The 25,913-nt window shown below is 41.0% G+C and overlaps 1 protein-coding gene across 10 annotated transcripts in view; it reads left to right on the plus strand.

Annotated features, from left to right (window-relative positions):
- The window catches only part of TENT2 (terminal nucleotidyltransferase 2), an 84,722-nt gene that overhangs the window by 27,106 nt on the left and 31,703 nt on the right, over window positions 1–25,913 (plus strand). For 7 of the 10 annotated variants that reach the window (XM_075932335.1, XM_075932336.1, XM_075932334.1 and 4 more), the window contains 3 exons: window positions 1,576–1,652; window positions 6,138–6,266; window positions 11,842–11,921. In XM_075932335.1, the coding sequence (XP_075788450.1) occupies window positions 1,576–1,652; window positions 6,138–6,266; window positions 11,842–11,921 (286 nt within the window). Of the gene's footprint in view, window positions 1–1,575; window positions 1,653–6,137; window positions 6,267–11,841; window positions 11,922–14,184; window positions 14,229–25,913 lie in introns of all 10 variants that reach the window. The other 3 variants (XM_075932339.1, XM_075932340.1, XR_012904874.1) reach the window with 2 other exon arrangements.

Below are 25,913 nucleotides of genomic sequence, written 5' to 3' on the forward strand. Positions count from 1 at the left end.
CCTCATTTTACAAGGACTAAGGGAAGTTGGGGGAAGAGTGCCCTGGCTTGTGCTTGGTCTGGGACCTATCCCTGCTGCAGCTCTGCCTTTAAAGTGTTATTAGGAGGTAGGCAGGCAGACAGCCTAGCTCAGTTCCGGCTCATGGTGGGTCCAGGAGCTCAGATCTCCTCCCTCCCACCCCCCACACAGTCTCCTGGGACGGGAGCTGCTGCCACTCCTGTATCAGAGGCAGCAGTGCGGGGAGACAGGCAGCTGGTCCGTGAGGGGAGCTGATTTTTATACTGGCTCCCCTCACAGACCAGTTCCCACCTGGCATCCTGTGAGTGGCAGGGGGCTCCTTGAGAGTGGGGCCAGAGTACACTGGCTGCTGGCCCCACCCCTCGGAACTGGCCAGGCACACACTCTCTTTCCCAGCTGCTCCCATGAAACATATTTAGTTCAGTGACCACTAATATTCCTAGTGATATTGTAAATAAATGTGCAAATATTTACCAAATAACTCAAACTTGTAATCCTCCTACACTGCTGATTTTCTTTTTATTTTGTGGGGCTTTATTGTTCCATTAAAACTTCTGAAAGAGTAAGATTTAACTCTGATACAGGTTTTCAAATAATATAATGTCTGCAACAATGGGCTGTCTGAAAGCAGTATTAAAAAAAAAATCCTTTTCCAGTATAGTGTATTCTGCAGATATTCAGAATTGATAGCTTATTTGGCATAGTTTGGTTTTCACCAAGATAACAATTTGTATGATGATTTATTATAAAGGAAATCTAAGTAACATAACAAAGGGATTTTTTTCTCAAAAAGAGTTTCTAAAATAACTGTCAGGTAATTATAGCAATATATAATGTTTTTCTAAACAAAAGTTCACTACTGTGATGATTATTGTTTTGTGTTTTGTTTGGTGTCTGTCTAGCAATGATTTGTAAACCTGTTAAAATTGCATAAATAGATTTTAAAAATTAAAAAAAGGATGTTAAAAATTAAAGAAAAATAAGAAGAAAATTTGATTGAGTCAGTCCTGAATCTGTAATATATCACTGATATGAGTTACCTTCTGGTCCATATAGTGTATCCCTCCTGTTATAGCTTAAAGCATTGCTGTTCTTAATATAAATTCAAATGTTACTAGAAATTTTTAATCTAACACAAACCACTGAAATTAATATTTGTAAATTGAAAATAGGCTTATGTTTTTTTTATCTGTTTGCTGCTTACCATGAAATTTATAAAAATCACACTCTGAAGTCTGACTAACAATGGAGAAACTGAGTTAATAGCAAATCTTCCATATTTTGTACAAAACAAATGTCTCATTCTAAAGTGCTTGTTGATTTGATATCCAAAAACTAGTGTAAAGAAATGTAATTAAGACATGAGTAGTAATGAAGCAATCAGCATATTTAATACCCTCACAGAAGAAGCAAAAGTCTAGAAGCTTACATTAAACTCACATTTCTAGTCAAACTTACAGTTAATTCAGTCAGTGACTGGATGGTAATAAATATATGGTAGTTATATCTTAATTTGAAAAATGTGTGCTTATGGTTTTACTTTTTTTCCCCCCATAGCTGTGTGGAGTTTGACTTGAATGTAAACAATGTTGTAGGAATAAGAAATACATTCCTTCTCAGAACCTATGCATACAGTAAGTTGTGTTTTATATTATTTTCAGAGAGCTTTCTCTACTGTAAACTAGCATTTCAGTTTAACCCCCTTCAGAGGAACTTTTGTTACAAACGCATTAGCATCTAATCTTATTGGAAAGATATCTCTTTTATTAAGTAACTAAATTAGATACAGTAATTCTTCTTACCCATAATTCTTCAAAGATCAATTGTATGATGAAAAGAAGTGCAACTTAGTATAACTAACCTTTTTAACTTCTGAATTTAAAATGTCTGTTTTTCATATGACAGTCCACATAATTATTATGGGGGGGTATGTCAGCCTGTCTGCAGCTTGGAGGCAGAACTTGCCCCATCAGTCACTGGGAGCAGGGTAATACTGCTCCTTGAAGATCTCCTAGTTTCTTCTGCCTCCCTAAAGGTAGGTGGCTCAGCCTCCCTCCTTCAGAGTTTCTCTGGGGGGAATTCCAAATAGTAGTTCAGATTTAGACTGAAAATTGTTTGACTGAATTAGGCTAGCCAATTCCTAGCAGAGTCTCAGGCCTGCCTGCCTTTGATTTTTGGGGAGAAATTGCCCCTCAGCTCTTCTTCCCTTTCTGAGGTGTTTGGAGCTGGTACTCTTGCAGGTAGAGCTAACATGAGAAAAATTAGCGATAAGTGGACGGGACAGTGTCTTACTGGGAAGCTCGGTCAGCTCTGCAAGCAGAATGCAATTTCCTTCACAGTCCAGTCAGGATGGGGTCATTTTAGCCCCTTTCCTCTGAACTGGAGAGGAGCCAGGCAGATTTGGAGAGCTGTTTGTGTTGGGCAACAGGCAGCCCAACTAGAAAAAGGGGACAGGCAAGATTGGGGAAAGAACTGGCTGTGGGGGGGAAGCAGCCCCTTCCATTTCCTTGATGACACTGAAGTTAGAAGAGCAGCATGCCAGATGGAAGACTATGCCATACTAGCAGCTACGCCTCTGATTGTAGAACTCAGCTGCCTCTGCCTTCCTGGACAGCACCAGATAGAGCCGTCACTGCCAGTAACGAATGCAGAAAGGAGTCTCTGGGCCCAGATCCATACACCTGTTGCTCCCCTGTAACAGCTCCTCACCCGAATAGATCCCTGCTGAAGTCCGAGGATCAGACTCCCCACCTGGGAAAATGAGCATATCAGCTCATCTTCAACACCCAGATCCTTGGCTCACTCTCACAGAGCAGATAAACAGAAACATTGGGCCACAGACTTCCTTGATTATTCTAAGCATACTTTCACCCCAGCTGCAGACCAACAATTCAGATCAGTGTTAGACACACAAGGAGCAAAATATAAATATCTTGCCTCCCCTTTCCAAAATCCCCCCAACCAACCAACCAACCGAAGAAGATACATCTAAGAGTGAGTACTAGGTATCCTGAAACTATCCTTAGTTGGCCTTCAGCTGTCTTGGACAAGTTGTAGTTTTGTATCTCTCTTGATGCAACTTGGGAAGATGTAATAGAAGGATTGAGATTATATGGACCACTTGGATTCCATGCAAAAAAGGGATAGAGCTTCTGGAGAGCCTGTTTGAGTACAAGACTCATACCTTCCTTGAGAGACGCAGAGTGGCCTGTTTTGGGGAGGAGAGATAAACAACCTCTGCATTTCTGAGTACAGGCAGTCCCCGGGTTACATACAAGATAGGGACTGTAGGTTTGTTCTTAAGTTGAATTTGTATGTAAGTCGGAACTGGTACATATTGTAGGGGAAACTCTAGCCAAACATTTCTCCAGAGCTCAGTTTTATTCTCCCACACCTCACTTTCCTCAGTCCTTTATTCTCAAGCTGAGGTGTCTGCTGAGAAAAGCCGCTCCGCGTCTCCCTGGTCTGCTGGGGGGGAGGGGGCGCTAGCTTTGTGTCTCCCTGGTCTGCTGGGGGGAAGCAGCTAGTGCGGGGTTGCCTCATCCTGTTTGTAAGTAGGGATCCGATGTAAGTCGGATCCATGTAACCCGGGGACTGCCTGTATATGGAAATTGCTGTCTTCTTGAAATACTTCTGGTGTATTCTGTGAGCCCAATTTCACACTCTCCCTCTGAAGCAGGATTATGGGGACAAACTTCATGGAGTGAAGTTTATCAGCTCATCTTCAACACCCAGATCCTTGGCTCACCCTCACAGAGCAGATGAACAGAAACATTGGGCCACAGACTTGCTTGATTCTTCTAAGCATGCTTTCACTCCAGCTGCAGACCAACAATTCAGATCAGTGTTAGCCACACAAAGAGCAAAATATAAATATCTTGCCTCCCCTTTCCAAAATCCCCCAAACCAACCAAACAAAGAAGATACATCTAAGTGTGAGTACTAGGTATCCTGAAACTATCCTTAGTTGGCCTGCAGCTGTCTTGGACAAGTTGTAGTTGTGTGTATCTCTTGATGCAACTTGGGAAGATGCAATAGAAGGATTGAGATTATCTGTCAAACAAAAAAGCTGGGAAAGTATCATGCTTTTATCTCCAGCTGGTCACTGTGTCCTAATTTTCAGATTATTCTTCCTACCCTCTGTTGCAGGTTACCATATCTCACTACTGCCTCTTCCTTTTCCCCAGCAGGGGGCTGTGGACTGAGCAGGACAGCAGCCTAGATATGGAAGAACAACCAGGCAATGATGGGTCTCTTGGTTCACCACTTGCTTTTTTTCCACACTTAACTCTGTTTTATTAAGGGTAGAAAGGCCTCATTGGTGTGCACCAGACAAAATTTTATCTGCTTTCCCTATCCAAGATTAATGTAGCTATTTGGTGGCCAGAGAGACCGTGTTTCTAACTGGTGGAGATTTTTACCTGAGTGGCCACTTCACTATACAGGCTTTTCACAGGTGTCATGTCAACCTCCTCCTTTGGGCATGAAAGCTCTAAGATGGCATAAGACAAAAATAAACTAGAAAATGATACCCTAAGTGCCCTCTGCATACTTTCATAATCAGGGCTAATATGGTCTTACTCAACCTAAAAATCATGTGGCCTGACTGCTTCTCTTAGGGGGAGAATGGGAATCAAATCTGTTTGAGTTATATGGCATGTTGCTCCTTAGGATCAGATGATCAGACAGACCAGTTTCTAGCTGTCTTAGTGATATAATGAAAAAAATGATGGAAATGGAGGCTATTCTAGACACTAACGAAAAAGGAACGTAGGTTATTTGATAAGTTGGAGCAGTCTGTGAATTACAACAGGAGAAGCTCCCTCTTTGCAATTTATAGCTCAAACAAGTTCAGAGGCAGTAGCTGTCACGTATTGCCTAAGTTATCTGCCAGTCAGCCCTGTTCAGAATTAGGCCACTGATCAGTGACAGACTCTTTCAGTTTGGGGACAAAAAACGGTCTCCTAAAGTTTTGATCAGATGAGGTGACATCATCCAAAGAGGGATGTCTGTATGACTGAGAAATTCAAGAACAACTTTGTCCTATTCTCTGTCTCAGCAACCAATGAAAAAGCTGCAACATGAACAACATCATCATCATCATCATCTAATCCAGATGAGCATTGCAACACACTCCCCATCCTATTTCTTGCCTCAGAATGAGGAACAGGGTGAGCAGGGCCCTATCTGAAACATCTACGTTTCTAGTACAGGTTTATCTTCAAAGTAGTCCCACATTATCATCCACAAGCAATTTTTATGTTTACACATGGAGGGCAGCCTGTTTCTTTTCCAATTTTCAGACTTTTTGAATTTGTATGTTTTCCTGGATTAAGGTGGTAATAGCACTGGCTTTAGGGAAGGAAAATCATGTATCTCTTCCTGGCCAATTCTTCTGATACGGTTTCTGTACAAAGAGAAGGCTAAAGCAAATACACAAGGTGATACAGTTTCTATTGTCTCCTCAATTCAGGATAGACAGATATGATACCACAGAAGTTATTCATAAGCCTATGCAGAGAAGAATACTGTCAGGTACGAAGTCTCATCTTGGAAGAAAGCAATCAGAATATGAAGATTGTCTTACGGAAAACAAGTGGTGTTTTCATTGGGAATTGGGAAAATCCAGTTCACCCTGTTGGGAATTCGGCTCTTAAACTCATGCATGCTTCAGTGATCCAGAGTTCCTATACCTGTCTAGAAACTCCAAGAATCCTCTCTACATCTCGCCCTCTATCATCTCTTGCCATAACTCTAGTCACAAATATATACTCTCCTCTCTCTCAGCTGTTGAATGCAGAGAGTCAAAGACTTTTCTTTTTTTCAAGAGGTTCCATTCAGGGAGTGGGTATAGAAAGAGAGAGCTGGAACATGGTGGTTCAGTAAGTCTCAGAGCAAAGGACATTTTTCAAGTAAGCATGAATACAATTTCCTGTTCTGGAAAAATGAAAGTAGCACTAGCATAACTTACTGCCTATCACAGAATTTCATTAAATGGGAAGACAACATCTATAAGTGATATTATATTAATCTGGAGGAAATATAAAAATGTTAGCCTTGAAAATTAGCTTAAAATTTACTTAGTTTGCTCATTTTGATGAGTGTCTTTTTACTTACAGTTGAGAATCGAGTTCGTCCATTAGTACTGGTGATTAAGAAGTGGGCAAGTTTTCATGACATAAATGATGCCAGTCGTGGTACTTTAAGCAGCTATAGTCTTGTGTTGATGGTTTTGCACTATTTACAAAGTAAGTATTTTTTCATCTTTTGAATTTGTCCCTTTTAAACTAATATTTTTCTAGTTTTGATTTTTTTTAACATTAAGATCTTAAGTTACCTAATAGAAGTGGCTGAGGATAAAGTGGAAAAAAAAAGTGTTCTTTTTTTCTTAGTGCTTCCTCTTATGTGAGGATGCATCTGTTCTCTGGAGGCAGATAATACTCAATAAAAATGTGCTTAGAGGACCATGGTATTGCTATAAAATAAACTCAAGCCCAACTTAATATTTGCACTTTACAAGACATAGATTTTAGTTAACTGCTCCACCTTCAGGTTATTTTTGTTTTCAGGGAGTGTTTTCAGAATGTCATAAGGCAGATTAGACTGGGTGCTATCGGGTGATCTCCTTTGTGTTTTAGTTTCCCAGTACCTGAACAACTGGGGCACAGTGAATTCCTACAAAATTACCTCTGATTTTTCATTAAGTGACTGATATATCCCAGTGACCATGAGCTCCTGGGGTTCCTAAATACCCCCCGTTTCTCATCTTTTCTTGTAGTTTATGTATTGGACTATTGAATTTGTGTCTGTTATTTGGTAAGTCTCAGGGCTGCTGAGTTGAGGGTCCTTGTTGCAAATTCAGGGGAATGGTGCAGCCCAGAGATTGCTTCTGTAAGCATAAGATTGAACTGCGTGCTTCTTCCACCTCCTAATAGCCTTATATTGTTCTGTTATCTTAAAGAAATTTCTCTACATCACTTTTTAAATGATCCTACCTGTTTTGGAGCATAGGAATCAAGAATCTATGTTGAATCAAGTAGTCCATCTAGTAGAGTATCTTGTGTCCTAACTGAGGTTTATAACAGATGTTTGTTGAAGGACAATGCAAGAAACTCTGAGGTTCTGAAGTGTATAGTTCTGGAGTTTTTTCCACAGAGGAATTTCTGTGTAGCCTAAGCCACTTCGAGGTTGATCTATGCCTCGAAGCATAAAGGTTTGTATTCCTTCCAAATTATTTTTTTAATCTTTTCTAATGTAACTTTCAATGTTCTTATATATGTCAATATCAGTCCTTTTTCTAATCCTACCAAGGTCTTGGCCACAAAGATCCCTTGCTGTAGTGAATTCTACCTGTGAATTGTGTGTATTTTTACATTTTCCTTTTATTAGTTTGCTGCCTTTCAATATGCTTAATTTTTCTTTTCTGCGGGTAGGAAGATACAAATGGCTGTATTTATTTACTTTCACATAATTTTCTTGGCCTGGATATCTATATCTAGCCTAGAGCATACTAGCTAACTACTTTCTAAATGTTCAAGGAGCATGTGATACCATGATTTTTCTGCAAACTTTGTACCATAGCTTGGAAGTTAACTAAAAACACAGTTAACTAAGTTGATGGCTCTTGTTAAGGTAGCAAGACAACATCTAAAAGTGATTTGAAAGGATATGTCATCCCATGACCAGTTAGATTGTTACCTCTTACTTCTATCCTGCCGAGACTATGTAGATATTCTTTACAAAGCAGTCACCATGGTATTTAAACACCAAATGTACGAGTAGGTCTATGTTGTCCTATTCTGAGTGTATTCTTGGTCTGGTAGTCTGCAATAGGATTCTTTTGGAGAGATGTCTATAGAAGGGAAGAGTCACTAGCTAAAATTTTGCCAAGTCTGTATTTTGTGACTCTGGAAATGTATGGTAGGTGATGGAGTATTTTTGGAATACTTTCTTTCTCCTTTCAGGTTAAAAAAAATGGTTGTATTGTTTACTTGTAATTGATCATCTTTCCAATTATATAATTTTTTCAGAGTGGTCTTTGTCAGTCCTGGCCATTTTGGTTAGGATCGGAACCACAGTGGCCCTTCAAATCTTGATTCCAAATAAGAAAAGTGAAGTGTGTGCAAGAGTGGGGAAAAAAACATCTTCAAAGAATCGTGAAAGCCATTTAACAATCTTTAAAACTGATTTGGCCCAAAAGTTATAAACCTTTTGATGTGGCCAGTGATAAGTTTTCAGTGTAAGCAGGCTGCCTCTTTTAAATTACAGTGTCTCTTGAAGAGTTCCTGGTTCACACTGGGGAACTTTTTTGCCCAAGCTATTGTAAATAGACACAGATAGACATGCTCCTTGGTCTGAAAAACTTACAGCTTATGAAGACAAGTGTTCTACAAATGATAGGGAAGTGGGATGCAATGAAGTACATAGATTTTATATACATAGATTTTTGCAATCATAATACTCATTGAGCGCAGGTGATAATTACACAACATCCTAGTGATAACCATTGCAGAATAGTGATAGAAATGTAGCCGTGTTAGTCTGATGTAGCTGAAACAAAAAACAGGACTATGTAGCATTTTAAAGACTAACAACATGGTTTGTTAGGTGATGAGCTTTCGTGGGCCAGACCCACTTCCTCAGATCAAATAGTGGAAGAAAATTGTCACAACCATATATACCAAAGGATACAATTAAAAAAATGAACACATATGAAAAGGACAAATCAAATTTCAGAACAGAAGGGAGACGGGGGAGGGAGGTAAATATCTGTGAGCTAATGATATTAGAGGTGATAATTGGGGAAGCTATCTTTGTAATGGGTAAGATAATTACAGTCTTTATTCAAACTTAGGCTTAAAGTGTCAAATTTAAGCATGCATGAATGATAGTTCAGAGGATTCTCTTTCAAGTGTAGTCTTAAAAGGCCTTTGATGCAGGTAATCAAGTCGTTGAGACAATGTCCTTTCTGGTTGAAATGGCACTGTTTTTTCTTTGTGATCCTGTCTAATATCTGTTTTGTGGGCATTGATCCTTTCGTGAAGTGTCTGAGACGTTTGTCCAATGTACATAGCAGACGGACACTTTTGGCACATGATAGCATAAATTATATTTCTGGATGCGCAGGAATATGTGTTCTTGATCTTATAACTCACTTGGTTAGGTCCAATAATGGTATCAGCAGAGTGAATATGTGGACAAAGCTGGCAACGGGGTTTGTTGCAAGGGAAGGTACCAGGGTTGGTATTAGTGTGGTATGTCCTGTGGTTGTTGGTAAAAATCATCTTACCTCAACCCACCGGATAATATTGCTAACCTCTCCAGCTATAAACTCAATCCAGCAGAAGAGTCTGTCTTATCCCGGGGTCTCTCTTTCTGCCCCACGTCCCCCCCAAACTGGATACAATTTTTTGGTGACCTTGAGGCTTTTTTTCGCCGCCTCCGCCTCAAAGAATATTTCCAAACCACCAATGAACATCAATCTGACCTACCAGATCCCCCCTATCAACACCAAAGGAAGAATAATTCTATATGGACTCCCCCTGACGGTTGGAATTACAATCTGGATTTCTATATGCAAAGCTTCTGCAACAACTCACACTGACATTATTCGCAAACGACACACAATCTCAGCTGCGCTGAACACCATGCCATCCAGACTCTCAAAAACAACCTGGACAGTATAATCAAACCAGCTGACCAAAGGGGTGCTGTGGTCATTATGAATAAGGCCGACCACAACGAGGAGGCAACCAGACAACTCTCCAACACCACATTTTACAAACCTCTCTCCTCTGATCCCACCTTGGAATACCAAAAGAAACTACACTGTCTCCTTAAAAGCCTCCCTACAGCTCTCGGGAACAAATCCACACAGAAACACCTTCTGACCCCCGACCAGGATTGTTCTATCTGCTTTTCAAAATCCATAAACCTGGACACCCCGGATGTCCCATCATCTCTGGTATCGGCACGCTCACTACTGGTGGTTTATCCAGCTATGTAGACTCTCTTCTCAAACCCTACGCAACCAACACTCCCAGCTATCTCCGAGATACTACTGACTTCCTAAGGAAACTACAAAATATCGATAACCTTCCTGATAACACCATCCTTGCCACCATGGATGTAGAAGCTCTATACACCAGCATCCCACATAAAGAAGGATTACAAGCAATTAGAAACACTATCCCAGAGGACACCACTGCCAGTCTGATAGCAGACCTATGTAACTTTGTTCTCACCCACAATTATTTCCAGTCTGAGAACAAATTATACCTCCAGATCAGTGGCACAGCCATGGGTACACGCATGGCCCCACAGTATGCTAATATCTTTATGGCTGACCTAGAACAACGTTTCCTCAACTCCTGTCCCCTTTTATGCCTTCTCTACTTACGGTACATCGATGATATCTTTATGATCTGGACGCATGGCCAAGAAACACTGGAGACATTCCACAGAGATTTCAACAATCTACACCCCACCATCAATGTTAGCCTGAACCATTCTACGCGAGACATCCATTTCTTGGACCCCACAGTACAAATCAGCAATGGAAAATTAGACACCACTCTCTACAGAAAACCCACTGACTCATACAGTTACCTACATGCTTCCAGCTCCCATCCAGAACACACCATACGATCCATCATCTATAGCCAAGCCCTTCGATACAACCGCATTTGCTCTAATCCCACTGACAGAGACCAGAAACTTCAGGATCTCTACCAAGCATTTAAAAACCTCAACTACCCACCCAGAGAAATAAAAAAGCAAATTGAAGGAGCCAGCCGAATACCTAGAAACCATCTACTTCAAGACAGACCCAAGAAAACCAACAATAGAACACCACTTGTCATCACCTACAGCCCCCAACTTAAACCTGTCCAACACATTATCAATAAACTACAGCCTATACTGGAACAGGATACTAAACTCCGAGAGGCTCTGGGAGACAGACCCATAGTCTCCTATAGACAACCACCTAACCTCAAGATGATTCTTACCAACAACCACAGGACATACCACACAAATACCAACCCTGGCACCTTCCCTTGCAACAAACCCCGTTGCCAGCTTTGTCCACATATTCACTCTGCTGATGCCATTATTGGACCTAACCAAGTGAGTTAAAAGATCAAGAACACACATTCCTGCGCATCTAGAAATATAATTTATGCTATCATGTGCCAAAAGTGTCCGTCTGCTATGTACATTGGACAAACGTCTCAGACACTTCACGAAAGGATCAATGCCCACAAAACAGATATTAGACAGGATCACAAAGAAAAAACAGTTTCTTGCCATTTCTACTAGAAAGGACATTGTCTCAATGACTTGATTACCTGCATCCTGCTTCAGAGGATTCTCTTTCAAGTGTAGTCTTAAAAGGCCTTTGAACTGTCATTCATGCATGCTTAAATTTGACACTTTAAGCCTAAGTTTGAATAAAGACTGTAATTATCTTACCCATTACAAAGATAGCTTCCCCAATTATCACCTCTAATATCATTAGCTCATAGATATTTACCTCCCTCCCCCGTCTCCCTTCTGTTCTGAAATTTGATTTGTCCTTTTCATATGTGTTCATTTTTTTAATTGTATCCTTTGGTATATATAGTTGTGACAATTTTCTTCCACTATTTGATCTGAGGAAGTGGGTCTGGCCCACGAAAGCTCATCACCTAATAAACCATCCTGTTAGTCTTTAAAGTGCTACATCGTTCTACATCGTCCTGTTTTTTGATTCATAACCATTGCACTTATTTATGGGAAACTCCTAGAAACTTAATGTGTGTGTTGCTGTCTCTTAATATTAAGCAGCTGGAAATGAGTTGGAGAAGCAGAATCATGTGATGAGGCAGTTCCACAAGGAGCATCAACAGTTCACAGACAATAGCGTGGGTACTTTTTTACCTATATTAGATCAACTTCCTATGCTAAAAAGTTGAGGGGGTTGTGCCTCTGGATATATGAATAGCAAGAAACAGTTAAATTCCTAATGTTTTATTTCTGCGAGGTTAACTAGTGCACAACTGTTGATCACACATTTAGTAGGAGGAAAACAAGTAGGACACACCTTCTTTCCAGTGGTGAGAGAAGGGCAGGGGGGGCAGTTGCCCCCGGGCGCCATGCTGGGGGTGCAGTTGTCCCCAGGTGCCACTCTGGGTGGGGCGCCAGTTTAGCTGCTGGACCATTTGCTCCCTGAAGACAAGCCACTGAGGCAGGACTGGAATGCCATCCACTGGTTGCACAGTGGATGGGGTGATGTCCGTTAGTGACACCCCTTCGTCTTACTGGTGTGTCCATGACCCATCCAGAAACACCCGGTTTTTGCACCCCCTCCTCCCCCAATTTTGCTTATCTCACCACGAGTGAGAAACAATGGTCTGGCTGGGTGGTGGGAGCAGGCACTTCAAAGGCCTGCCCCGGAGACCAGTACCCCTGGCTTGGGAGCTGCTGCTGCCTCTGCTGAGCAGTTCTGCGCAGTTTTGCTTTTTGTCCCCTCTCCCTGTGCACGTACCCTCACTACACCACTGCTTTTTTCCTTTTTTTTTAACTTTATTTTAGCTACAAAAGTTCTAGTAACGAGGTATAGCGGAAGAAGAAAAAAAAGCAAATATTTCGTTTACCAGTAAAATGGAGTCAGTCTTTCTCCCTAGCACAATCAGATCTCTGTTCTTTTTCACTTTTCCCTTTATCCACCATGATACTAGGGAAATCTTTCGACCTATGGCTTGAGTTTATTTTATAAGTACACACATTTATTGAGCTTTAAGCTTCCTACAAAAAAAGGTCTATCTGCACTGTCTTTTAAGGAAAAGAGGAACTCAAATGACAAATGTGATTACTGACCAGCAACATTTCCCCCCTTAATAGCCCTAGACTCATGATGTATGATGCAAAGTGAATGAAAATATCTTGAGCACTCAGATGTCTCAGATTTGCTTCCTTTTCTGTCATGACAGAATGCTGGGAAATCTCCAAGATGTCATAGAAATAAGATAGCTCCTTCATATCCCTAAACGCCCACAAGTAAAGGAAAACTTGAGCATTAAAACAGCTGTGATCTTATTCTTAGCAACCCAATTAGTCATTGTAACATTCGTTTTGAAAATATGAAAGTCCTGTTGCTGAGAATTCTGCATGTCTAATTCTCAGTTGCAAAAACAAAGGGTATCTTAACAATTGTTCTCCTATGAAGCCCAGTTTTGAGTTCTAGATGCTAAACTTGGTTATCACTTTCCTTTAAGGAATGGTATAAATTAACTGTTTTAAAAACATGCTGATGGTGTGATATTATAGCTTTATTGCTATAAGTGGCTACCTACCAGATCTGCCGCTCAATAAATATTGAGCGGGGTACAAATGTTAAATGGAAACTCAACTGTTTTGTTTTTTCTCTATTTACGTTTAAGCCCGTATGAGATGGAAGATAAATATTTGCCCCATTATTTATGTTCTTTGTATGTGTCTTGTCTTGCTCCCCCATCCCCACTCCTTCCACCCTGTCAGGGTTTTATGAAAGTTGAAATTATGTGTTTATTTGTTAGTTCGCTAACATCACCAATGTCCACATGGCTTTAGAACACTGTTAGATGTGGTGTATGGAGGAAATAGCACAGAACATAATTTCTGTAGACTTTTTACCAGCAATGGCTACTGGATATGTGGGATATCTTATTTTATTTTTAGTTACTTTTGATAACATAACATGGCAATTTTATATCTAAAATATTGTGTACTTATCTAAAACCTGGAAGACATCCCCTGCCATGTTATAATCGTATTAGGATAGATCCATGTACTTGAGTTAAGTTATGGTTATCTTTTTTGGAGTCTAGATAATAGTGCCTAAAATAATGAATTAACATGAACTTTAAATCCAGAATTCAGCTGACACAGAAGTAATCTTATGTTTTATTCTACAAATAGCAATATGGTGTTAACACTTTCACTTAACTAATAACTTTCATATTATAAAATGTACAACAATAATATAAAATTTATGCAGTAACTTTAATTTCGCAAAGTACATGAAAGTGAAATTCAGGGTAAACTCCTTTGTCATGGACTTTCAGTCCACACCTTTGGTGTTACTGATACAATATTGTTTTCTGTGAATTATGTGAATCACAGCAACTTTAAACTTTTTTTTTATAGCCCTACCTGAACCCATCCTTCCATCCCTCCAAAAAAATTACCCAGTAAGTGTTTCTTATAAATTATTATTACATAATATTTTGTGTATAAAACTGATTATCTACAATATAAATGCAAATACTTAAATCATTATTGGGTAAAAATAAAAATAGTTTATGAGCACGGTCATTGGCACACTCAGTCTTTCTGCACACAAATGAAATAGTGTTTTCTGCTGGTTCTGACCATTCCTTTTTTCTTGTGAACCATTTCAGTTACTTACAAGATCAATTTTTAATACAGGATCAGAAAATATGCTGTATTGTTGATAGGAGCTGCTCACTTAATTCACCATATACAGTGCTGAAAATTTATCAGTTGCATATATTTGTCTGATGTAGCATTCTGCTTGCTATTTCTTAATACTGCTTCCAGCAGCGCTTTCATTCTTGTTGTCTGTCAGCAGCAGGAAAGGCAAGAGAGAGCCAACTGTCTAGTCATTGAGTCACTTGGATCCTTCATTTGATCAAATTTTTAGACCAGCAGGGAACAAACACTGCATATTTAATATGAAGGATTGTGTGTGACCTTCCCATGAATTTAGGCTTCAGTTCCATTCAAGGTTTGTGTGTGCATGTGAATACTTACTGGTATGCCCAGGCAGTGTCCTGCAGATTTCCTGTAGAATTACTTTACGTAAGGGCGACTTTTTAGGATCAAGGAAATTGGTGACACACTCCAACTGAATTTTTCCTGCCCTTTTACAGATATTCAATTGGAAAAGAAAAGAAGTTACTGAGTGACTATATTTTGTTTACGTGGTTCAGACACATTCATTATTCCTTTCTTCCTTCCAGTTTTTTTGTGTATCACCCATTTTGTATTTCTCCTGAACCATCTGTCTTTTCTCCTCCAACTATGCCTTTGTATTCTTTGCTCCTTGTTTCTCTTGTCTGTTTCTGATAACATCACTCAGTCTTTTTTCTTGGTCTGTTTATACTTTATTATGATACTGATTATGACAGTTAGCTGTCCTGGTTTTGCTGAATCAACCCTTCAGAAAACCATGCTTGCTACCATCACACACTGACAGAAAGAGCTGTTTTCAAAGTTGCTGACTCTACAGCAGGAAGACATAGATATCTGGCTCTCATAGAGCAGTTTTTATTCACAGTAGTCCACAGTGAGCCATTACACACAATTAAGATTAACAAGAAATAGTGGAAAACTTTGTAATAGTGTACAAAATTCAGAATTTGCAATTCTGTTTTTAATCTGTTGACTCAATAGCTATCATATGCCTTTAAAGGTATATATTATTTTTACATTGTGTTTTTATTCTTTAGAAAAATACTACTATCTCCTCTCAAGATTTACTTTTTTGGTATTGCATTACATCTGAAGGTTTTAGCCTTTTTTGTAAATGTCATTGCCTGTATAGTTAAATATAACTGAACTTGCCTTAACTTGCAACATTGTCATAAGTATTGCAGTTCATGTGAAATTTAGTAGTCATTTTTATAAGGATATATTTTTAAGTGTCACTGACTCTTACAATTTGTTCCTTATTAAAAAAAAATCATTTGAACATGTTTCAGTTATGCAGTGTTGTCATAGCTATGTTGATTTCAGGATATTAGAGACACAAGGCAGGTCAGGTGATTGGAGCAACTTCTGTTAGTGATAGAGGTAAACTATTGAGCTTACACTGAGCTCTTCTTCAGGACAGTACAAGCTTGAAAACTTGTCTGTCTCGCCAACAGAAGTTGGTCCAATAAAAGATATTCCCTCACCCCCTGTTTCTCAGGTTTATTTGGAAGATGTTCACTTGGTAGACTTGCCAAAGTGGTTGAACTTTCCTAGGAAAACATACAGCAACCTGCAAACTGTATTGTGGGAATGCATCTGTTTCAGTATGAAGGCATTACAATTTGTTCAACACATTAAAACTGTGTTCAAGTGGCAGTAATTTCATAGATAGGCGCTAGGGATGTAATTCTATAGTTGTTTAAAAGGCTCATGCTTATTGGTTAGCCAATCGGTTACCATAATGGTTACACACAGAGTCTCAGCCCCTCTTCTGGGGAGCTGTGTGTGTAGCTGGGAGCCAGTATGCTCCGGGGGCTAACTAAAAGTTGGCTGCCAAGGAGCGGAGATGTAGCTGGAAGCTGGTGCACGCTGGGGAGCTGGCTATTTGACAAGCTCCACAGTAAAAGCTTTATACTGCAGAGCCCACAGCATGTAACCATGTAACTCCTAATAGGCACGTGCACCCCTAATAGAGATCCCTAATAGGCACCTGCATTTGATGTAGCAGTGGAGAATTCTATGGTTAATAGCCATTACAATTACTCTTTTTTTGATTAATTTATGATTATATAGTACCATAAGATGCAATAATATTCAAATCAAAATCTTGTATTAAAGTAAGAAATGCTAGAACATTCAAAGTATATTTCTGGCTCCACCTTCTCCACTAAGAATGTAGTTATTTAAGTAATAAATTATTGATTTGAAAATTGTAACTCCTATACATTAGATAAACTACAAATTAGAATGAAAATAAGGAACACCCTACAAAAAACTTGAACATAATGCTCAAGTGCATTATGTCATCACTAAACCGTAGGGCTGTCCATTAATGGCAGTAGTTAACTTAAGTCAACTTGAGCTAATTAACTTGACTTAAAAATTAATTGGGATTAATTACTATCATAATCTCATTGGTAAACAATAATAGAACAACAATTGAACTTTTTAATACATTTTTGGATGTTTTCTACATTTAAAAATATATTGATTTTAATTGCAATATATTGATTTTTCTATTAAAGTACAGTGCTCATTTTTTCTTAAAATAGTTTGCACTGTGAAAAAGACGAACCAAAGTAATCATATTTTTCAATTCACCTCATACAAGTAAAGGCTTGCAATCTCTTTATCACTGAAGTTCAACTTACAAATGTAGACTTTTTTGTGTTACATAACTGTACTCAACAAAGCAATGTAAAACTGTAGGGCCTACAAGTTTGCTTAGGCCTACTTCTTGTTCAGCCAGTCACCAAGACAAACAGCTTTGTTTACAATTACTGGAGATATTACAGTGTCACCTGATAGAAGTGTTTGCATTTGGAATGTTAAAATGATTTTATTAAAGCAAATGCAATAAAAATTACTGAAAATTTCAGTGATTTACACTGAGTGGAGTTGGCTGCTACCTGCCCTTTTCCCCTTAGCTGCTGCTTCTGATATAGAGGCAATGGGGGAGAGGGAAGGGCCTGCGTGTAATCCTTTACACGTGTACAGTTTTGCATCCCCAGTTTTCATGGTACTGTTGTCGCCGCTTTTCCAAGGTATTTATGTACATATGTTAAACATCTATATGTCCCTTCATTCTTCAGACCTTTTTAGAAGTTGTGTTTCCATGCTGATAATGCTCATTCAAAAATAAGTTAATTAAATTTGCAACTGAACTCCTTAGGATAAAATTGTATGTCTCTTGCTCTGTAGTTTTACGCACATTCTGCCATTGTGTTATGGCAGTCTCACATGACATTTTAAGCACTTACCTCCTATTCCCCCCCCCCAAGGCCACTACCTCACCTTAAGGGTCTAGGCACCTAGTTAATGGAGCCATGCCTGTGAGCCCCTAATTAGGTGGGCAGCTCTTCATTCTCTCATGTGCAGCCACCCTTAGAAGAAATTATCTGCCAACCACTTGTATGGGAAGCTTGCAGCTGGCAGAGAGCTGACATTCACACCTCTTAGTTTTGGAGGAATGCTGGGTCATAGAACATGAGTTCTGGTGCTTCCTAGCTGGCAGACACCATAGTCCGATGCATAAATTAGCACACCTCTGAAGCTGCCCCTTAGACTCCTTTAATCTGCACTAGGGATGTAAAAGAGTAGTCAATTAGTTGACTACCCAATACGCCTTGGCTATATATATCAGAGGCAGCAAGAGTGGGAAAGTAGGAGCCAGTGCTGGCGGGAGCTGACTTAAAGGCTGGTTCCCCCCAGCTAGGGATGTTAAATATCGGTTAATTGAATAGTTGACAAACCTCATGATTTTTTATCGGTTAGTTGACTATTCTAAAGTCCCCAAGGATGAGGCCGGCAGCCAGTGCACTCCATCCCCGTTCCTGTGGAGCCCCATGCCACTTCGTGCTGCTGCATCTCTATCCGGCGTGAGCTGGTTCACGAGGGTAGCCAATTTAAAAACCAGCTCCCCTCGCGGACTGGCTGCCTGTCACCCCTCATTGCTGCACAGTGTGGGGTGGCAGCAGCAGCCCCTGTCCTGGGAGGGGCAGGTGGATGAGCTCCCAGACCCTATGTGAGCTGGAACTGAACCAGGCTGCCTGCCCACCTGGCTCCTAATACACTTTAGATGCAGAGCCACAACAGGGATAGGTCCCAGACCTGGCTTGAGCCAGGACTGAGTCAGGGTGCTGGCCAGCCTGCTAAAAAACTTACTGGTGGGGGGAAATGCATGTAGTCTATAGCATTAACCTATAAGCTTTTGTTATTGTTAATAGACTACACTGTTGCATCCCAACTCTGTTTCTGTACTTCTGTCCCCTGAAATCAAATCCTGTACCCTTACGAATCCTGCACCATTTCTCACTATGCCTCCTTCTCTGATCTCTTGCCCCCCCCCCCTTTTTTTTTTCTAAGAATATAACATTTTAGATACAGCTTTCCTCCCCTCATCAGTCAGCTGTAAGTGCAAACTGCTTAGGAAATAGGAGTTATCCATAGCTATTCAGTTTGGCTGGGTGTCCATCCGTAAAATGGATAATGATACTTCTCTGCTTTGCAGGGGTGCGATGAAGATGAATATGTTAAAGACTGATTGACCCTCAAATACTATGGCGATGAGGGCTATATAAATACTGTAGGTAAATGGTCACTACCCTGAACAGCTTCTGGTTTGAATAGGCAAGATGGTGGGGTGGGAGAAAAGGACAATAATACTGCCCGTTTTGTAGAAGACGAGTTTAGGAATGCAGAGGTTAAGTGACTTGCTAAGTCTCTTGCACCCTTGTGAGAGCAAGGAGCAAGCTACAGTGAAGGGCTGACTGAAGTCTTATGTTATGGATCAGCTGTGGAAGCATAGCTGGGGAGCTCCTCTTCCTTCACTTGTTTCTCTGCCTGTGCTGTAAGTTGATTTAGGAAGACACTTGTGTTGGCTTCCCTTTTCATAAATTAATTATAATGAACAACGCTTATTTTTTTAACGCTATATTATTCTGGAGATTTTGGACGTGCATTTAGAAATGTGACGAGAGAGATGAAGAAAAGGTGGGATTGGAAGCCTAAGTTTCTAAATGGAGCAAAATGCAGGACAATGTAGCACTCTTTCTAAATGGAGACACTTAAACTTGTAGTCAGTTCTAAGCCAATAGACAGACTTGTCACTTGGTTAAAAATTCAGTTGTTAGCTTAAATGTTGTGAGCTTGTTGACACATACTCCTTTCAAACATAAAGGAATATAATCCTCTCTGTGAGTGCAGATGTCATAATGCAACCTTAATTATAGGTCAGTACTAGGGATGTTAAATATTGGTTGATTGAATAGTCGAGTAACTTCATGAAATTTTATCAGTTAGTCAACTACTCTATAGTCCCCAGGGGCAGGGCCGGCAGCCACTGTATCAGAGGCAGCAGCGCTGGGTGCCAGGCGGGAGCTGGTCCACGAGGGGAGCCAGTTTAAAAAGCAGCTCCCCTTGCGGACTGGCTGCCTGTCACCTTGTGCAGCTGCTTCTGAGAGAATGGCAGCAGCGTGGAGTGGCAGCAGCCCCTGTCTAGGGGGCGTCTGAGCTCTTGGACCCAGTGCAAGCCAGAACTGAGCTAGGCTACCTGCCCATCTGGCTCTTAATACACTTGAATTCAGAGCTGAAACAGGAATAGGTCCCGAATCCAGTGTGAGCCAGGACTGAGCCGGGTTGCCTGCCCGCCTGGCTCTTAATACACTTTAAATGCAGATCCTCAGCAGGGGTAGGTCCCAGACCTGTTGCAAACTAGGACTGAGCCAGGCTGGCCAGCCTGCTAAAAAAATTACTGGCAGGGAGAGGAGCAGAGGAAAATGTGTGTAGTCTATAGCATTAACCTATAAGCTTTTGCTTATTGGACTATACTATTACATCCGTAGTCAGTACCAGTCCCATTATAATTAAAGAAAATTGTATTAGTCACCCTACTAGATAAGAGTAAGCATTGTACTATGGCACTGTAACAGTACTATAGATTGAAACTCTCTTAAGCAGGACTGTGGATATTCCAGGACCAGAGAATCCCAGTGGACGGCTAGCACCTGGGAGCTGGCAGGGCAGTGGGAGCCCCCTGGCAGGGCAGCGGGGCTGCCCAGCACAGCACTGAGAGCCTGGTACACAAAGGCAGTGGGGTTCCTGGGAGTTTGGTGTACACACAGGCAGCGGGTAGGATTGCCAGGTGTCCGGGTTTGAACCATATAGTCCAGTATTTGAGCTTTCTGTTCAGGAAACAAATTGAGAAAATATAAATGAGGAAAATATAAATGTCCAGTATTTTCTAAATAAGATGTCATGTAGATTGTGATGTAATGTCAAGTGCGTCTGGTATTTTTGTTGAAACCATCTAGCAACCCTAGTGGCAGGGCTGCCTTGCACGACAGTGGGAGCCCAGTGAGTAGAGGCAGTGGGGCTGCCCAGTGGGGCAGCAGGTACTGGGCATAACAGCAGGAGCCCACTATGCAGAGGTGGCAGGGCTGCCCTGTAGGGCAGCGGGGGCTGACAGAGCATTGAGGCCTATGAGAATGGGGAGCCAGCTGGGAGGGCAGTGGTTGGGCTAGGGCTGGAAGGGGCTGGCGGCAGGGGGTTATCTCTGGTCCAGCAAATGGCCATCTCTGGTCCAGCAAAATCCCTCATCTGGGACAAGGGTGCTGGACCTGGGAGGTCTAACATATATATATGATTTTGCTATTCACACTAATATTATGCAAATGTGATACAAAACTTAATTGGTTGCTATATTACTGGTTTGTAGAATACTTGGTTTATATTGGCACTCTTGTTAATAGCCCTTGTGTACAAAATATTTTTTCAAGCATATTACTTGTTTAAACTTCTTGATTTAGTCGTCTTATTCAGTCTCTTGTTAGAATATTAGATCATGCATGTAATTCCAAATCGTAATGGGTAATAGGCAATCAATATTCTAGTAAAAATGTGACTAACTCCCTATGACTTTATCTATGCACAAACTGGTACTCTGCACCAAATCCACTGAAGAATTAGTTAAGCTTCACTCTGCTTAATGTGGGCACATTCTACTTTTTCACTGCGGGCAGTGAGAAGCTCACAGAAGATAAGGTGACCTACTTAAGTTTCATTCTGTTGTAATTCTTTATTGCACTGCAACTTCACTAGCTGTGTACTCTTTAGCTTCAGATTGAGCCCTAAATAAAGTATGTTTGTGAAGGAAGGACAAGCAAAGAGGTTTTTTCAAATGATGAGCTAGAGGAGTCTGTTTTCCCTAACATTCAATGGCTAAACACTAGGAAAACATACTATAGCTGTGTAACACTCCTGTATCTAAGAAAATTAACATTGAGCTTCAGCATTTGACTGACTAATCAGTATCTCTCTGTGATAGGATTACATGCTCTACAAATACTTTTGCAGAATAATATTTTGTTCACTGAAGGTAAACTGCCAGCAAAACAATGGAGACTGAAAGGAGTTGGAATCTAAAAAAACATGATTGTTTCAGCCAATCAGTACCAAATGTTTTAGTGCTTACATAGCCTGGAGGAACATTTCCCCATCCCAAAAATGCAAAACCTATACCCAGAAGATGACAATTTTACTGCAAAATTTCAGAATCACTTAGGGTTCCTTTATACTTAAAATATTACAGAGGCACAGCTGTACATCCACAGTGTTTCACAGTGTTTCACTGTGGATGTTATCTACGCAGATGGAAGGGATTCTGCAGTTGGTATTAGTAATTCACCTCCCTTAGAGGTGGTAGCTAGATCAATGGAAGCATTCTTGTCTATGTGAGGACATAGATTGGTTTAGGCTGCTCAGGAGTGTGGATTTTTTATACATCTCACCAGTTTCACTAAACCTGATTGTCTAGTATTGATCAGCTATGAGTCTAACTTAGTCTTTTCAAGGCTGCACGATATATTACATCCATGTCATATCTGCACCATATAATAAATATAATATAATATACTGTTTAGTCTTTTGAGTCATTAATTCTTAGGCTAAATCCTCAAGAAGATACTTGTAATGATTCTTTCCTAGAAATGTCCATATACTAAGAACATTGTCTTGTGTAGTTAGGATTCAAAAAGTCTTTTACAAGTTGAAAACACATTTATGACTCAGTTCAAGATGATATTTGATAACTGTTGGTAAGATTTAATCAGTTGCTTGACCACACTTTGGTTCACCATTTCATTATAAAATCTGCTCAAGAGAATAAATAACCAATATCAGTCAGGCTTATTTATATGGTACAGGAAAAAGGTTCCAAGTGATTCGAGTCTCCAGTGAGCAATCCCATGTAGTAATGTTACATTCATCTTATACAGAAGTTATGCTCCCCAAAGTTATACCTCTGAAGCAATCCTTCTATACCCTACTTGTTTAGCAGAAAATGGCACCATATACCTCATTTGAAACTGGATTTAATTAATCAGCTTTTCACCTTATTTCTGGTACCATGGTGTTTCCCCATTATTTTTTGTTCTGAAGCTATGTATTACAGATCATGATGTACCATTTATTTTGGGCACATACATTCCAGGTACTAATGAACATGAAAGTACTTTCTACCTTTGTATAGGCAGCATAACTTTCCTGTTGCCATGAAAAAATAATCATATACAGGCAGTCCCCGAGTTACGCGGATCCGACTTACGTCGGATCCGCAGTTACGAATGGGGCTTTTCTCGCCCCGGAGGACGGGAGCGGCGGGATGCCCAGATGCGCCGCGGTCCGCTGCCCCCGTCCTCCGGGAGAGAAAAGCTGCTCCCCGTCTCCCTGGTCTGCTGGTCGGGAGACGGGGAGCAAAGCCTTGGAGCACGCCCACAGCGGGACAGCCCGGGCGTGCTTGAGCTGTCCCCCTGCAGGCGTGCTCCGCGCCTTTGCTCCCCGTCTCCCGACCAGCAGACCAGGGAGACGGGGAGCAAAGCCGCGGAACACGCCCGCAGGGGGACAGCTCAAGCGCGCCCGGGCTGTCCCGCTGTGGGCGTGAGGGAGATGGGGAGCAAAGCCTCGGAGCATGCCAGCAGTGGGACAGCCGCAGCACGCCTGGACTGTCCCGCTGCCCGCGTGCTCTGCGGCTTTGCTCCGTGTCTCCCAGGTCAGCAGACCAGGGAGACGGAGCAAAGCCGTGGAGGACTTGGGCGGTCCCACCACCCCCGTCTCCCTGGTCTGCTGGGGGGGGGGGGGTGCAGCTAGTGCCCCCCCCCCCCTCCCAGCAGACCAGGCTTTTCTTGCCTACCCCTAGGGTAGAGCAGCTGGGGGCTGCCGGGTTGGTCCCGCAGCGCCGCTCCGGACCAACCCGGCAGCACCCTAGCTGCTCTGCCCCAAGCGTCCTGATTCAGCCGCTGCTGGTCAGTTTCAGCAGCAGCTGAATCAGGACGCCTGGGGCAGAGCAGCTGGGGTGCTGCTGGGTTGCTCCAGTAGCGCCGAGGAGCCGCGCTACTGGAGCAACCCAGCAGCACCCCAGCTGCTCTGCCCCAGGCGTCCCCAAGTCAGCCGCTGCTGAAACTGACCAGCGGCTGACAACAGGAAGCCCGAGGCAGAGTTGCTCTGCCCCAGGCTTCCTGGAATCAGCCGCTGATCAGTTTCATCAGCAGCTGACTTGGGGACGCCTGGGTTTCTTAAGTTGAATCGGTATGTAAGTCAGAACTGGCGTCCAGATTCAGCCGCGGTTGAAACTGATCAGTTTCAGCAGCGGCTGACGCCAGTTCCGACTTACATACAGATTCAACTTAAGAACAAACCTACAGTCCCTATCTTGTACGTAACCCGGGGACTGCCTGTATTCTGATACTGACAGTTTCCCTATCACTCAAGCCAAAGCTTACTTCAGCCAATGCAGAGCATTGTGGGATACATAGCATAGGTGTACAGGACTATAAGAAAGATGCACATGAATCTGGGCTGTATAATTGCTGTACTAATGCTTAAGAATATGTTTATTTAAATACTTAAAACATATATTGCTGATAGAATTATCGGTGTATATATGCTAACTGGCTGTTATAGTCAACAGTTATTTTGGCGGTATCCCACATAATTGACATATGTAAACTGATTCAAATGCTAACTGCACAAGCAGCAATTAGGTTGCTGAAGAGGCTACTAAATTCAGCTGCCTAGTAAGCACATATAGAACATTTTGTAACAACCTGTCAAAGGAAAATGATTAGGGGCAATAAAAAAATAAAAAGGGGGAGAGGTGGGAGGAAAGAATTCTTGCCTCATGCATGTTAGTTTTCATGACGTGAATCATGACCTGCTGCAAAAGCTGAAACTAGAGCGTGCTATCTTATGCATTATATAAAAGCTCTGAAGTAGTCCTCTCAATTTCTTTATTTAAGTAGTTAGCATTTTTTTTTCTTTGAGCCTAAACAAACCTTAAAGTTTAAACCAAAGGTAGATAAAATGTTGTAGTTTTAGCTATAATATGTTTTCAAATAATAAAAAAAGATGCAATTTATTTGTTGTTAAAATGTTAAACTTTCAAATATTTGAGTAATGACTTCAAAAGAATTCTATGAAGAGAAGTTCTTCTGTCAGTTGTCAGGTGCTAACGATTGACTTAAAAATCTTAACTGGAATCTTCATTGCATCAGCAAACATTACAATATCCGAGCTACACTTTAAATGAATAGAACAATATTGGAGAGGGTTAAATATGGAAGCCAAGCTTTTTAATGTACTACAGCTATGAGAACACTTTGTCCATCTTATTGCCATATTTTCATCAGCAAGGAAGAGAGAATAAAAATGTTTGCTCTCTTCTTATTTTGTGCTCCCATACCACCCACCCACATTCTGTCTTGGATGTGTGACTGATTCCCTAGGCTGTTGTTCGATTAGGAGAAAAGGGAAGAATTGTTACCTTCTATCCTTGAAATGCATTAAAGCGGCACGAGGTGTTCTTTCTGGACTATTCTGTTTAAATCAGAGCAGTGCTTAGAAGTTGCTCTGTCAGTGAAACAGTTTGTTTTAGTTGTGGGATCTACCATTCTTGCCCAATCAATGCATGAAGTTAGAATAATGTATTTCAAACCTAAAATATTTGCTAGCTCGTGCAAGTTGTCTGTTTAAAGAGCAATATTTTGCCGGATTAATTTTGTCAATTGGTGGTAAGCAGCCCTCCGAGTTCCTGAAAAAAAATTATGGAGGTGAGGGAGTACCCCCAAAGTTTTAAACATTTTCCTGACCGTAATGTCAAATAAGTGATACACAATTTGGTTTTGTGGAGTAATGAAAATGGATTGAGTGATTTAAATTGTGATTTAAATCAGCAACTGGAAAATAATTATTTCAAATAATTGGTTTTAATCATGCTAACCATTTGCACTTTTTATTTTCTAAAGGGGTATAACCATTACAACATGGGGACATAATTTATTTACAGCTAAATGCAGTTTTTAAACAAGATTTGGTAGTATTCCATGCTAAAAGAGGAGTGCACACTAAATATATGGATTTATTTAATCATTCATATAGCTAGTTTAACG

Source organism: Pelodiscus sinensis, chromosome 6, assembly GCF_049634645.1.
Source record: "Pelodiscus sinensis isolate JC-2024 chromosome 6, ASM4963464v1, whole genome shotgun sequence".
In the NCBI taxonomy this organism is placed as follows: Eukaryota; Metazoa; Chordata; order Testudines; family Trionychidae; genus Pelodiscus; species Pelodiscus sinensis.